Raw genomic sequence first — 14,816 nt, 5'->3', positions numbered from 1 at the left:
CACTGTTATTCCTGCAGCACTTGACTGCTCAAAGACCTTCCATGGTTCCCCACAGTTTATATTTGGAATGTCTAAATTGATTTTTTGGCCTTTTGAGAAAACTGCTAGGCAAGTACAGAATACAGAGAAAGAAAAAAATTAACGTTCATAACTTCAATTCGTTTTTCAATAAGAAATGATGAAAGGCAAAATTTCAGTCTGAGTCAGATTCATTTTTTTAAACTGCTGCTGGAAACAAGGCAAAAAAGGTCCATGTTAGTGCCGTTAATTGTGGGAACTTTATCCACGGGGGCGTGGCGGGGGGGAGGGGAGGCTTTGCAGCCTTTCCAGGGATGTGTAAAGCAGAAGAAGTAGAAATCACGAGCGCAGCCTCACAGCTCAGATCCCTTTTGGTCAGAGACAGCCTGTCCCGTTTCTGCAGCTCATTCAGGCTGCTCATCTGCTATCCCGTGCTTTCTTTTAGAGCATATTCCGTAATGATAAGGCCCCCTCTTGTCACATTCACTTGCCACATGCAATTAAGTTCACACCTCCCTTTAGACAGTTCACAACACCAGATGACTAGCTGGATACCATCCAGCTGGAAAAACACCCAGTTTGGGATGCAATAAAGGCCATCAGAGAGAGGGAAAATGGAGAAAAACAATCAGAATTTTCCTATAAACGCCTTGAAGTAACATATCTCCTGTTGTCCCCACAGTGTCTTCTCTGAAAGAAGTTCTAAGATCAGGTGAGGCTAGAAAGGGTCTTTGGTGAGCAATAAAAAGAAGCTGTGTCCCGCAAGGCTCTATAATACGAAGGCAGAGGCTCTGTTTGTGTACTGGGTGCTATGGAGGAGGGATGGCAGGTCAGCAGAGGAGCTTTTCGTGGAGATAAGCTGGGTGTGAATTCTGCCTTCCCTCAGTTGCTAACTGTGAAACCTTGGCTCTGTGACAATTTCCCTGAGCCCTAGTCTTTTCACGTTCAAAGGTGGAGCTCATCATAACTTGCAGAGTTGTAGTGAGGAATAAATGAAATTAAAGTTTATTGTTTTGTTGACTTCCTAGACTTAAGAAAATGTTAATGCAGTTAAAAGTATATCGTGTGTGTAGATGTACATCGTAAATAGCACCAAAAAATTGAGGCAAAGCATATTCTTCCAGTATTCGAAAACTATCATCAGACTACCCAAAGAATTCACTCATGTCATTGACGAACAAGTGAAGTTCCAAGGTATATCTTTTTTGTTTCACTTTGGTCTTAAATGTAAAAGAAAATAACAATGAACATGCAGGTCAAAACTGCCTCTGTTCATCAAAAACATAAATTCTTTGCTAAATCAGATAGTAATAAAGCATTTATTCATAGCCTGATTTTGTCCAATTGTGGCTGAATTATAACCATAAAAGAGTTTGGCAAAACTCAGTAAAAGCCTTCTGGGAGAATCAATTGACTATATGAAAGTTATAATAAAAAGTATTGTATATCTTATCATCATTTGTCAAAAAAAAAGTATGCTGACTATATGGTAGCTATGTTTTGTATTATCACTATACCCTAAGACAACATTCTTGTCATTGTGTTTTTATAAGAAAAACGTACCTAGTTCACAACAGAAAATTAGTGGAGAGGACTTTCTCATTTATTTGCGACAATTGTCTTGTTTTTTTCTTGTTTCATGGTCTTCTGTGTGTATATTTTCTTTTGAGATCTTGAGGTTCCTCTAGCTTCATTTTTATCAACAGAACTTCTTTGATGCACACCAAATTTAATAGAGTAATTCCCTCTGCACCTAACTTCAGGTGGTAGGCATAGCAAGAGTGATTTATAGTTTCCTTTTCTTTAAAGTCAAAGGCAGAGGAAACTAAAAGCAGAAGTGTCTGGCTTTATCCATTTCCTGTTTTCTCCCTCCTTCATCCAAAGTGTAAAACTATCCTGGTCAGGGTGCGGACTAAATTGTGGGAAGAAACATCACATGAGGCACCTGAGTGCCCATGTCTTTCAGTTTCAGCATGCCCTGCAGCAGCCCCTTAAGGCTTGATCTTCTAAAGATAATGGTGATCAGATGAAAAATAAGAGACCACGCACACCTCACTACGTCTCAGCATAAAGCACAAGCCAATACTCATTTCTGTTTAAACAAAACATCCGTGTTGGCAAAAGGCCTTGAGGGATGGATGTACTTAGTTTAGTGCTAACCTTGACTCTGGACAAAAGAAAGAAGTAAACAAAAATATAAAGGGATCTTGGAGTCTGCTAATCTTCATTTCTCCTGCTGCAAAAGAAGGGCACTCTGAGGGCCTGTGAATGTTACTTTGCATTGAGAATGGAAAAATGAATATTTGATGTGAGCAAATACAAGCCTCTTTGTGATTTTCTCTTGCTCAAATTTAAGGCACATGAGTAATGCTCAAGGAATTTTTATGATTTTCTTAGGCTAGTGTTTGTGTAGGTGAAAGTACACCACCTGAAGAAAACAATGTTCTGGCTCCTACAGATTACAAATACCAACATCTCCACCTGAGAGCATCATGGAAGAGCTTTTCAGCTACTGAAGAACGAGACTAAAAAGAGATGTTTTTCTGAGGATGACAGAGGGGAAGAGAAAAGGTATGATGCCTTACAATGAAAACCTAGTTCTACATTTGTCACTCATGCTTTGCATTCAGAGCTCAGGGCAGAGGAACCAATACCTTTCCCCTTAGCAAAAATAATGATAATTACATGTAAGGATCTTCATGTCAACGTCATCTCTTATTTTAAGATCTCAGTGCACTTTAGAAGCATTCATCAGTCAGGCCTATAAGGCACTGTTTAACACACACACTTCATGTGAGAACTCATCAAGAAAGACCAGAAACAATTTGTTAGAAGCCAAACTGAAAACTGAATTTAGGACTTTGAAACTCCTCTTGCTATTTTTACTTAAAGTAACTTCATCTTTACGATTATGACACATTCAAAATAGCCCTTGGATTCAATCTAGTTTTAATCAACCCTAGATCCATTTAGAAATATAGATTTTATACGTGCTAAACATAAGAAGGAGAGGTCGATAACACTTAAAAGCTAGAAGACAGTCCCAAAAAGAAGAATCTACAGGTGAGAATAAAGTGCTAGGCTGAGGTGGGGATGGCAAATCAGGGATTAAGGGGTTGTCTAATTCTCTGTGGCCTTTAACCCTATAATGGCAACAGGATGGATTCCTGAACCAGGCCACGTGAAGCTTATGTCTCTTTGCATCTCTTGCACAATCTATGGATCACATTTCTGGCCATTTTTTTTTTCAGTTAACATGGCCACATTTCCACTTGGGAAAAGATCTCTAGCCTTCTGCCCATATTTAAGATCTGCAAAAGTGTCCGGAGCTTCAAAGATAAAGAGAAGTAAAAACTGACCTTTTACAGGTCTCGGTGAAAAAGGACATGCCAGAAGCAGGGCAATAAGGACCAAAATATGTTGGGTTTATTCTTTCTCATGTACAATTCTCCTCCAAGTCAGACATTGATAAAGTCAAGTGCACCAGAAAAAGCATATTTACCTCATATTTTCCTTCCTGTGTACAGTCACATACATTTCGTAGACTCTCCCTTGGGGAATGGCCCCAGCGGGAACCAGCATGCTTACTCCTGAATAGCAAAAGAGAAAAGCAGTCACATAAGACCTAGGAATCAAAAGGGAACTTCCCAGAATGCCTCTGAAGCAAGTGAAAAGGAATGAGGAGATTCTGTGGTCATACAGCCAAAATCCTGCTGCTTTTTCTCTAAAGACATGTAAATATTCATACCTGCCCTGCTTTCCTTCCCTATTGGCCTTGTTACCACAGCTCCCTCTGAACTGTTATGGAATTACTTCAAGGAATGATATAATGTTTAAACTCCTGTTTTATTTAAGGAATAGACAGATGGTTTCACTGTTGTTTTCCTTGTAAAAGGAGGGGAAAACCAACAACTGCTCTTAAAATCTCAAACAGCTGTAATGATGTATCGTTTCTAATTAAAAAAAAAAAATCCCCACAAGATTCAAAGTCAGGGAGATGCTAACCTCAACTGTATCAAAAAATGTTTATTTCTGAAGTATCTGGTTAGCATCAGTGTTTTCCTGCAACAGAATAATAATTGGTGAAGAACTGCTTTCATCATACATAACTCTAGAGAGTGAACACAATAACTCTAGAGAGTGAACACAACTTAGTCACAGCAGGTCAAGCAAGTTTTTACTTAGTTGCTAATTGGTGCATTTTGTAGGACTATTAGATTGAGCTCTGTTCTAAGTTAACTGTGCTGATAGCAGTGGTTTGCAACTTGAGCTTGCAGCAAAATCACCTGCAGGTTTTGCTAAAGCCCAGATTACTGGATCCTATGCCCAGAGTTTCTATTCAGAAGGTCTGGGGAAACTGTAGTTCTAACAAATCGCCAGGTGATGGCAATGATGGTGGTCTGTAGACCACACTGTAGGAACCATGGGCTTGCACTGCTGCGGTGTCATCAGAGAGTAATTCACGGTGGGCAGCAACTTGAAAATACTTAGCTCCATGATTTTATTCTAATAAATGCAGTTAATTTCAACTCAATAAAACTTTACAGACATGATTGTGAGGACAGTATTTTGCATGCTGTGAATGCCAAGAAGTAAAAGACAGCATTCTTGTCTTTGAGTAGCTTATTTAATTAGCAAGGCAATGGAATAGGCCATATGAGCACAAGACAATAAGGAACCTGCCCAACCACGTTGGAAAGTCTCAAGAGTAATGGACAGAGAGTTAAAGAGGTATAGTTATTCAAAGCCTTTGTATATCTGGTTGAAAGTGTTGAGGCATGGCCTTCTTGAGAAGGAAAGTAACATGAGCCTTGTGGTGCTGTGGGAAGTGGAATGTCACGCTCGTGTCAGGATGGTTTGGTGAGGCACAGAGTGGAAGCAGGAAGACCACACGTGAGGCACCCAAGCCTCAGTATTTTTATTTTTTCCAATGGGAACAATGAAATGTACCTTTATGTTTGTTATGGGGATGAAACAGACTATGGATGTAAAGTAACAAGAATAAGGCCTGACACATTATTAGGTAACTACCGTTACTGTATTAAATAAAATAATGCATGCAGATCACCGATGCCCAGAACATATTTAAAACATGCTAGCTCCCTCCTTTCCACTTAAGAAGCCTTTATAATAATTCATATGTGAAAAAGTGACAGATGTAGAAGTGCAAAGGAGAGGTAGAATCCAGTGGATATCATGAAAAAATAAGACCGTCTTGGGAATAATATAATGTTTAAACAATGTAAGAACAATAGAGTATAATTTGATCTATTCATTTGGTAGACTATTAAAAATATATTTAAAATCATGATTTTAAAAAGCATGCAATAGCATGAGAGTGAGAAAAATCTGAATAAAAGCACTTTATGTAATGTGTGATCTCAGCTATGTAAAATATATTTTAAAAAAGGAAAAATGGGGGCTTCCCTGATGGTGCAGTGGTTGAGAGTCCGCCTGCCGATGCAGGGGGCACGAGTTTGTGCCCCGGTCCGGGAGGATCCTACATGCCGTGGAGCGGCTGGGCCCGTGAGCCATGGCCACTGAGCCTGTGCGTCCGGAGCCTGTGCTCCGCAACGGGAGAGGCCACAGCGGTGAGAGGCCCACGTACCACAAAAAAAAAAAAAAAAAAGGAAAACTGATATTCCATTAAATATTTCAATTTATTAAAATATACTTCTAAAGATATAGGGTGAAAAATTGCCAAGGTGCTGAAATGGGGGACTGAATTAGAGGAAGAGTCAAAGACAAGTCCATATTTAGACGTGAAGACCAACTGGCTCTGTATATTACTTGGCTCTATGGCTGTTTACAAATTATATTCTCTTCTTATGCTACATATAAACCTTAGTTCAATCAAATTGTTTCTTTTTACTGTGTTCACAAAATAATCTGCCTGATCCAAAAGAGCTACTGTACACTTACAGAGGAATCCATTAAACCCTCTCATAACTGATAGTTCCCAGCCCATTGCAACTACTGATTAATGAATACCAAACTTTAATCAAACGTTACGAGTCACTAACTTCAGTTCACTATTTAAGAGCGTTATGGGGCTTTATGCTCTAGAAGCAGATAACTAAACAAACTGAAAGCTGAGTAATACTACAAAAAGACACGTGACGAAGCTGTGATTCTCGGTAGATATATCAGAGGTTGGAGTGAGTACCTTATAAATACCTTGAGCCTGAAGAGTGTGTAATAAAGAGGTAACAAATGAAGATCTGATGTCTATTATCATGTCCTCTGATCATCTAAAAATTCGTATTCTGAAGTACTGCTTCCTGTAGGAAATTGGAACTGAACCAACTGATATGTTTTCTAATTAATTTGTCCTTTTAAAGCGTGATGACAACAGTGAGGGCTTCTGGCTTAATGTTGCCTTCTGAAGCGCTATTAAAAAGAAGGTCAATGACAGTTCTAAATTATGCCTCAGCAGAAAGCTGTGAGTGTAATATTTCTAGAGGAAGTGTTTTCAGAGTTGGTTGGAGAAAGATAAACGGTTTTGCTGATTTTGACTGAGGTAATGTTTGGTTTACACTGAAAGTAGATTTGGGTTAGACAGGATACATTTAACTTTTCAGGCCTCATGAAAACAAATAATAAAGATTTTGGCACAAGAATAAGTTTTCAAGCTCTGTCTCTGCAATGTAAAGACCTTTAAGAATTACCTGAATTGGGAATGATAAGGTGACCGCCGAGGGAGTTGAAGGTGCCAAACGCAGTGCAGGATGGGTCCGTCTGCCTTGCTAGACTCTGATTCTTCAGGTTGAGGGCCTCATTCTCCAACAAGGATTGGGTCATCTGAGGGGACAGCTTTGATGCAAACTCAGAGAGGTCATCTTGGGGTGTGACAGCCCCTGAGGTATTGTACACTTTGATTTTCAGGTTAGGCAGGGGATCCAGAATCGGAGAGTTGGTCATTGGGATTTTGTCCGAAACATCGTGCAAGGCATAAACGGGTCCTCTGTACATGGCTGCAGCTGACGTGAGGTCTGGGGGTACTGCCAGGAGATCTGAGTCAGAAGGAGAAGGAACGTCCATTTGTATTCTTCATTCAGGCAACCTACACTAGCCAGACGCCCCCCAACACTTTCTGAGCCAAGAGCAAAGCAAGTCAACAAATATTAGCACTGGATAGACTCTAAAATTCTGCTGAGAACAGCACAATTAGATAACTAGGATCTGTTTTATTATTGGCTACAAATAAACAGACAAGTTCATTCTGTATTCCGCCTTGAAGTCTACTTATTGTGTCTATGGTACTTAGTTATTTCAACAAATTGGATTCGTGATCCTCACTAGCTGACTAGGTAACAGTTTCTCCTGTCTATACTGGATTTGGGTTCATCTGTAGACCACTGTATTCATAGCAATACAAGATGTCTTATCAAAAGGAAAAAAAAGGAAACTCAAGAAATCAATCAACCAATCTGTGTACTCTTCAAATAAAAGTTTAAAAGTATGACAGAGAGGGCTTCCCTGGTGGCACAGTGGTTAAGAATCCGCCTGCCAATGCAGGGGACACAGGTTCAAGCCCAGGGCCGGGAAGATTCCACATGCCGCAAAGCAACCAAGCCCGTGTGCCACAACTACTGAGCCTGCGCTTTAGAGCTCATGAGCCAAAACTACTGAAGCCCGCATGCCTAGAGTCTGTGCTCCGCAACAAGAGAAGCCACTGCAACGAGAAGCCCGCGCACCCCAACAAAGAGTAGCCCCCGCTCGTCGCAATTAGAGAAAGCCTGCGTGCAGCACCGAAGACCCAACGCGGCCAAAATTAAAATAAATAAATATATTTTAAAAAAAAAGTATGACAGAGCAACCTGTTAGAGAAGGAAAAAAAAAAAAAGATCGGTGCACCTTGTCAACTCTAATTTGTTATAATCAACAAAACAGACGAAAATCTCTGTCTTCATGGAGTTTACATTCCAGCTGATGTAACTGCATTCCAACCCGGTGATTTCACTGATTTTGAAGACACACAGGGAGGCTGCTTACATGCATAAGTTCAAGTGGGAAGTGCAATGTCAACTGACCTTGCCTTGCTGCCTTGATGTTCACAGGCTGAAAGCCTCCATTGAGTGCAGAAGAGTCAATAATATCAGACTCAAAGTCACGATGATTCTTCCGATACACAAAGAGGGCCACAACTACAGAAATGGCCAGGCACACTATCACAGCTATCACAATGCCAACATACAGAGCAACATCATCTGAATCAGGAGCAGCTAAAGGGGAGAAGGAAACATTGAATTAAATGGTTAGAGAAATTGCCCACAGTACACATAGGTATTGCTATCATTTTTTTAGACATTTATTGCCTTTTTTATAGGTTAATTTCAAAGCTATATAAAACTGTGGTCTTTCAGTAGAAAATTTTCTCTGATTTCTTTCTTTTTCTTTCTCACTCTGCATCTATCCACTCACTAATCTATCTTAAACTGGGCAACATAACAGACCATTTATTACAAGGCGTAAAAAGAAACTGGAGCTAAAACCCTCTCAACCCACAGGAAAAAAAAAGTTTATTACTAATTTCAGGTGGAAAAGTTTGGAAGGCAGCTTTGAATTCTCTTATAGTTCTTTATAAACATAAACACTCTATTAGAAACGTCTGGCATGTTCTGAATCTGTATATTTATTGAACCAGAATACTTTTCTAAGTATCATTCCAAGTCACAAATTACCTTCCACAGCACTCTTCTCACTTTCCCCTAAATCAATGAAGGGGTGGGTGGGAACAGTGGAACTAAGCAAAGCAAACATTGGAAGCAAACATGTTGGGTTTGAAAGGTGGGCTTTCAGAAGACCCAGATCTGGGGAGCAGAGGTTAATGCTGATAACTCCAGGCTTTTGCTACAGATTCAGTATTACCTCTGAGAACCCTGAGCTTCTCATGGTTACTTGTCAGAGATTTACATTTGAGCTACTCATTACTGGAATAAAATACAGCTCTATGGTGTACCCAGTAAGATAAAGGCCTGGTTCAGCAATCAGAAAGGTCAGCCTACTCCCCAAAAAGGCAATTAAGCATTTGATTAACATGGTGTGAGGTCAGCTGGGAGGTCTATCTCTGGGTAAGGCAAGGAGAAAAATCCTGTAAATGTTGCATGTTGCCTTAGTGGCATCAGAACATGCTCTGATCCAACGGCAAATGGTGATAAAAGCTGATCATTTAAAGACAACAAACCGATAAAATGAAACCTTTCCTGAATCCCTCAGACATCTTTGAGTCTCTATCATTAGTTTTCCGTGACCCACAAAAACTGTCAGCAAAATTAACCAAAGCTGGTCCCGTCACTGTGAAAGGTGATTAAACTGGTACTTCAGATGGTCAAGAACAACCTTCTTATGCTCAATTTTCTACATGTGCATTTTGCAGGAAGGGAATTTTCAGGTTTGTAGGTCCCATGGCTTCCTAAAAGTCACGGAACCACTACTCTCTCCTAAGACTCACTGCCACGTGGTTTATGTGGTGAAATGACTCTTCATTTTGATTGCCACCGGCCCACGTGATCACCCACACGCTCATGTCATGTACCTTCAACACACTAACAGTAAAAGAGAATTCCCTACGGGAAATCGTTCCATCTCTTTTAGGATTTTGTGTTTAAATGTACTGTATGTAAAAGAAACCCTTCTTTTTAAACAACTGTCTTTCCCAAAGTTTCTATAATACCTGCTCAAGCATCAATCAAGTCAATATTGACGGATCTTTTCAGGAAACCAGTGACATACCAAGCCCTCCTGGTTGTGTGAGCACTACTTTCAAAGTGCGGACTTCACTTTGCTGCTGGGTTTTATGTGAGGCCCTACAGCAGCATTCTGAACTCTGGTCAGAAAGTGTATCTAAATCCTTAATGTTTTACTTTACCAGGCTGTAATTACTTATTCAATATTCGTGATTTCTAAGTCAACAGATCTGCACTTTCTCAGCGCTTTCCTTTTGAGCATTTGAACCCTGCCCTTTATTTAGATCCACGTATTTCATGATATGGTTTGTCAGCTACTGGGACTTAAGCTTTGAATGGGAGACTGATAGATTTTAAAGCTGGCAGAGGCTTGAAATGACCCTTTCTCCTTTTCAGCAGTGAAAATCTAATTTGTTTTTCATGTTAGAATATATTAGGCGTCTATTTCCTGTGTGCACATCTGTGATCCAAAGAAAGGTAAACTTGAACTGGGGGCAATAACGTTAAACGATTAGTCAGCAACATAAAAACCAAACATCAAACTTACAAGAAAATCCATATTCATTCTGGGTTCTCTGCTCAGTTGAAATAGGATAAATGAAACCTTGAAAAGAAACAAAAAAATGAAACAAAAATGGGAACAAAATCAAATGAATGAGGGAAACAAAATGAGAAGCACGAAAAATGGTTTAATTAAAATAAAAGGAGAGGAAACCTGGGTCCTTTAAAATTCTGGTTCAGAATTATGATTTTGCATCTCCTGTCTGCTCTGGAGTCTCCCTAAGAATTAATAAGTAGGCAGATTGAATTTCAGAGCCCAAACGGGTCTCGAGTCACTAACTTTGGAGTGCTTAAAGTCCCTCTTTTATTGAGCATAAACTCTAATGGATCTAATTTATTTCAGACATCAAGGGTCATTAGCATAAGGAAAATCTTTTTTCCTTATCCCTGCCATATGCCTTAATTCCCAGGACATATTCAGGAAGGGTCTAAACAGTTTTTTCCTCTTTTATTTAATCATAACAGCTTGCTCTCGGTCTAATAGAACTAAAGAAGGCCTGTCGTCATTGGTCAAAGGTTAAATATCCATTTACAGAGCTGAGTAAGACCACCTCTCCTCCTTCCCTCTCAAATCTACCTTTTGGATTTTCAGTTGTTTCTTGTCCCTCCATTTAATAGGAATCCAATAGGTTTTGCCCAGGGACTGAGCAGTTTGTCAATGCAATGGAAACTGGATGCTTTTTACTTGAAATCATTCAAAAATCAATAAGGCCTAGAGGTTATAAGGTTGTTTATTTTAGGGCTTCAGAGGAATAGTGCAAATTGGGCAAAATAAAAATCTCATCCCAACAGTAAATGCAGAAATAACACTAGCAGTTTTATTCTTCTTTCTTTTTAGTGTATTCCAAGGAGGAAACTGATGATGGTGGTGATGATGATGACTGATGATAATAACAATAAATAATAGTAATAATGTGAAGTAGAAGATTGGGAGAAAACATTTTTGAAATGTGGAACATAAACTTTTTGAAATGAAAATCTGTGGAAAAATTTAAAGTATCACATAGCTGGCACCCACGGTTTCCTACTATTTAACATTCTGTAACATATGAATTAATCAAATGACACAGCACCATTTGGATTAATGGAATGAAGATGAATAAAAGCCAGGTGAATTAAACTTTCCGAGTAATACTCAAGGGCAAAAAATGTAGAGAAACTGCAAGAATCACAATTAATTGGTTCAAAATTAAAGGCCTCTAATGCTTTAACACTAAAGGTAACTCTAAATCGTGCCTTATGTAGATCTTCCGTAATTTGCTGAACACGCAGTTCTCACAAGCTATTTACCTATTTTGGGGAACTAATTCGGGAGAAACATGCAGTGCTACCTTAATGAAAGAGAGGTTTGCTGTAGCACAGACAGGTTTGCTCTCAATTAATTTTTAATGATTTATTTTAGAGCAATGATTGCAACCTCCTACTCAGTTTTATAAATATTATATTCCTTGTTCCAGTTGTCTGAGTCCATGTATTAGGTTTGATTTTCATTTTTAAACACTTCTGTCTGGGAATAACCTTTTTCCATTTGTATTCTGTGAACTCAATAAAAGGACATCTGGGACATACACAGGCACAAGAAAAAAGGTTATTTTTGAAACCCAAAGACTTAAGACAATATAATTTCACTGCTAGTACAGCGGACCAGATAAGTGATGTCATCGTTGTAGGGGTGATTTTAAGTGGAAGGATGTCAAAAGATTTTTCTTCTTTTGTTTTCCTTTGCACATGAGAGGGCACAGAAACAAGTGTCAAACAGGGTATTTGGGGATGGTCTGATGTTCACCATGAAAATTTTGATAAGAATCAGGGTGGGCCTGCTGGAGTAAGCAGAAGAGCTGTATCTTGTAAAGGCAGAAGCCGATCTCCAGAGAGATAGGTCTGAAATTTCACGCTGTGAAGCAGTTTTGGGTTCTCCTTGGCTTTCATCTCTACTTCCCAACATAATCCTGGCTCTTGACAGGCAGATCAAGGAATAATAAAAAGGAAATTTATAATCTCTACTTTCCCATGTTTCTGTAGATCTGGACCACTCAATAAATACTTTTGTGCCTTGTGGTAATTTATCTGAGACTTCTATTTCCAGGCACAGAACTGGAATCTATTCATTCGTTCATTCATTCATTCACCTAACAAATACTCTTGAACCCTATTACTATATGCTGGCTTCTATTTTAGGCATAGGGGCACAATGACAAACAAGATGGGAAAAGTCACTGCTTTCATTCTTGTTTAACAGAAAATAAACAAGTAAACAAAATTATCAAGGTCATTTCAAATGCCAAAAAAGTCCTCTTGGAAAATAAAAAAAAAAATGTAATGTGATTGGAGATTAAAAAATGACCAACTTAGGGAATCAGGGAAGAATTTTCTGTTGAAATGAAATTTAAACTGAAGCTTGCACAAGGAGAAAGAATCAGCCAAGTAAAGATCTGGAGGGAACATGTTCCATGAAGAGGGACAGTGGATGCAAAATTCCTGACATAAAAACGAAGCAGGGCTTCCCTGGTGGCGCCGTGGTAGAGAGTCTGCCTGCCGATGCAGGGGACACAGGTTCGTGCCCCGGTCCAGGAGGAGCCCACATGCCGCAGAGCGGCTGGGCCTGTAAGCCATGGCCGCTGAGCCTGTGCTCCGCAATGGGAGAGGCCACAACAGTGAGAGGCCCGCGTACCGCAAATAAATAAATAAATAAATAAATAAAACGAAGCAGTCGGATGGTAGTGAGTGAAAGGAAAGAGGGAAGGGGTAGGCTCAGAGTGGGTAGCAGCCAGATCTTGTAGGCCTGGTGGTCCACCAGGAGGAGTTTCAATTTTATTCTAACTGAAATGCAAATCCTGTCATCAGATGTAATGCTGAAAAGATCACTTTGGGCAGCGAAGTGACAGGATTTTATGGATGGTTTCTACAAAACCTGGCCTGGGAGATGTCTATCAATAGGTGTATCAATATATTTAATGAAGTGTTTGCATGTGAGGTTCCTCTAAAATTTTTTTTAAAAAAAGTCTATTAGTTATTTCTCACGGCTAATAGTGACCAATCTAGCCACACTGTTATTTTCCTACATGGGAAAATTTAAAACAGACGAGTATTAAGTACACTCACCAATGTGGTTCAACATCCCAATTTACTCTGTTAAAGAAACACTGATAAAGAGTTTTGGAAGGCAACTCTAAAACTTTTTCCATCCTTTTCAAAACCCTTCTGCAACTACACAACTAAAACATCCCTTAGGAAGCTGGGTATCAGAATAGAAGGGGATTACTGTTCTATCCCCCAAATGAGGAGAATATAGAATCACTTTCTAGAGTTTGTTTTTATACTTCTCCACCTGATCCGTCTTTCACGGAACAACAGGGAACAATTTCTTCAGTTAATGAGGTGATCCTGTTGAGAGCAGTCCTAGCAATAATGAAAAATCGCATCTCTGGCAGAACACAGTGCAAAATAATTGTTTTTAGTGTCACTATCAACAGCCTGGTTCATAAGTTAGGGATTTCAGTTAACTTTCCTACTACTTGAAAGGCAGGTCAATTGAAAAAGCACCTCAGCTATTGGCCAAGGCAGTGAAACTGAGTTTTTCAATCTCATGGACTTCAGTATGAATCCTAGCCCTGTCAGTTCCTTAACTATGAGAGCTTGGTCAAACTAAACACTTCATTTCTCTAAGCATCAGTTTTCTAATCTGTGTAAGGGATTATAAATATGCACTTCCATATAGTTGTGGAAAGGATAAATGAGATTTATAAAGTGCTGGAACATTGAAAGCAGTAAGTGACAACCATATCAATATCATTATGATGCACATTATAAGTACACGAAGACGATGGCTCTTAAGAGCAGGAGAGTTGACACAGCCTATTATTCAATAAAATCAGTAGGAAATTTGTTTGAATTTCAGGATTCCTAGTTATGACAGAGACAAGGAGCCCAGTTTTTCTGAAAAGCCACAAAAAATGGCTTTCTTTTAAGTACTGTCTACTCTTTCACCCTCTCCTTTTAAAGAGGTTTATTCCTGGCCTTTGTGGCTTCTGGCAAAGATACAAGGGCATGTTTCAGAAGCAAATTTCCAAGGCCAGAGAGCAACTTGATACTAAAATGACTTCTCAGCCAGAGGTGGTGCCACTTCTAAATGGGGTGTTTGGAAATAGGGCAGAAGAGGTGCTTTTGCTTCTCATAATGATTAGGGGGTTGTTTGAGGCATCTGGTGAGTGAGGGCCAAGGGTACTAAATGTCCTGCAATGGGAGGAACACTCTTGCCATGGAAGAATCGTCTGGAACAAAATGTACCTCCATTGATACCAACTTTCCAAAATCACCTCCCATGGACTGACAGAAGGAGCACAGAACAATAGTGGGTTGTTCTTAAATAGTTGGTGAAATGCCTCTTATGCTAAGCCATGCCATAATTGCTCAAAACATCTGTTTAAGAGATTATCCAGTTCAACTTTTATTCAGACGAGGAGAATCAGTCCCCAAAACGGGAAGTGATATTTTCAAGTTAAGGAAAGTGCTGAGACTCAAAGTTGGTTTCCATCCTCCTGTGAGTAA

General features: G+C 39.5%; 1 protein-coding gene across 2 annotated transcripts in view; it reads right to left on the bottom strand.

The window, feature by feature from the left end:
- UNC5C (unc-5 netrin receptor C) overlaps positions 1–14,816 on the bottom strand; it is a 397,062-nt gene that overhangs the window by 35,052 nt on the left and 347,194 nt on the right. Inside the window, exons 8-11 of one of the 2 annotated variants that reach the window (XM_030865643.2) lie at positions 10,255–10,311; positions 8,052–8,243; positions 6,687–7,031; positions 3,521–3,608 (exon numbers count right to left, since the gene is read on the bottom strand). In XM_030865643.2, the coding sequence (XP_030721503.2) occupies positions 3,521–3,608; positions 6,687–7,031; positions 8,052–8,243; positions 10,255–10,311 (682 nt within the window). The remainder of the gene's footprint in view (positions 1–3,520; positions 3,609–6,686; positions 7,032–8,051; positions 8,244–10,254; positions 10,312–14,816) is intronic. The other variant, XM_060299770.1, reaches the window with a different exon arrangement.

This window comes from Globicephala melas, chromosome 5 (genome assembly GCF_963455315.2).
Source record: "Globicephala melas chromosome 5, mGloMel1.2, whole genome shotgun sequence".
Taxonomy (NCBI): Eukaryota; Metazoa; Chordata; class Mammalia; order Artiodactyla; family Delphinidae; genus Globicephala; species Globicephala melas.
Note: the sequence above shows the minus strand (reverse complement) of the source record. Positions and strands in the feature narration are given on the sequence as shown.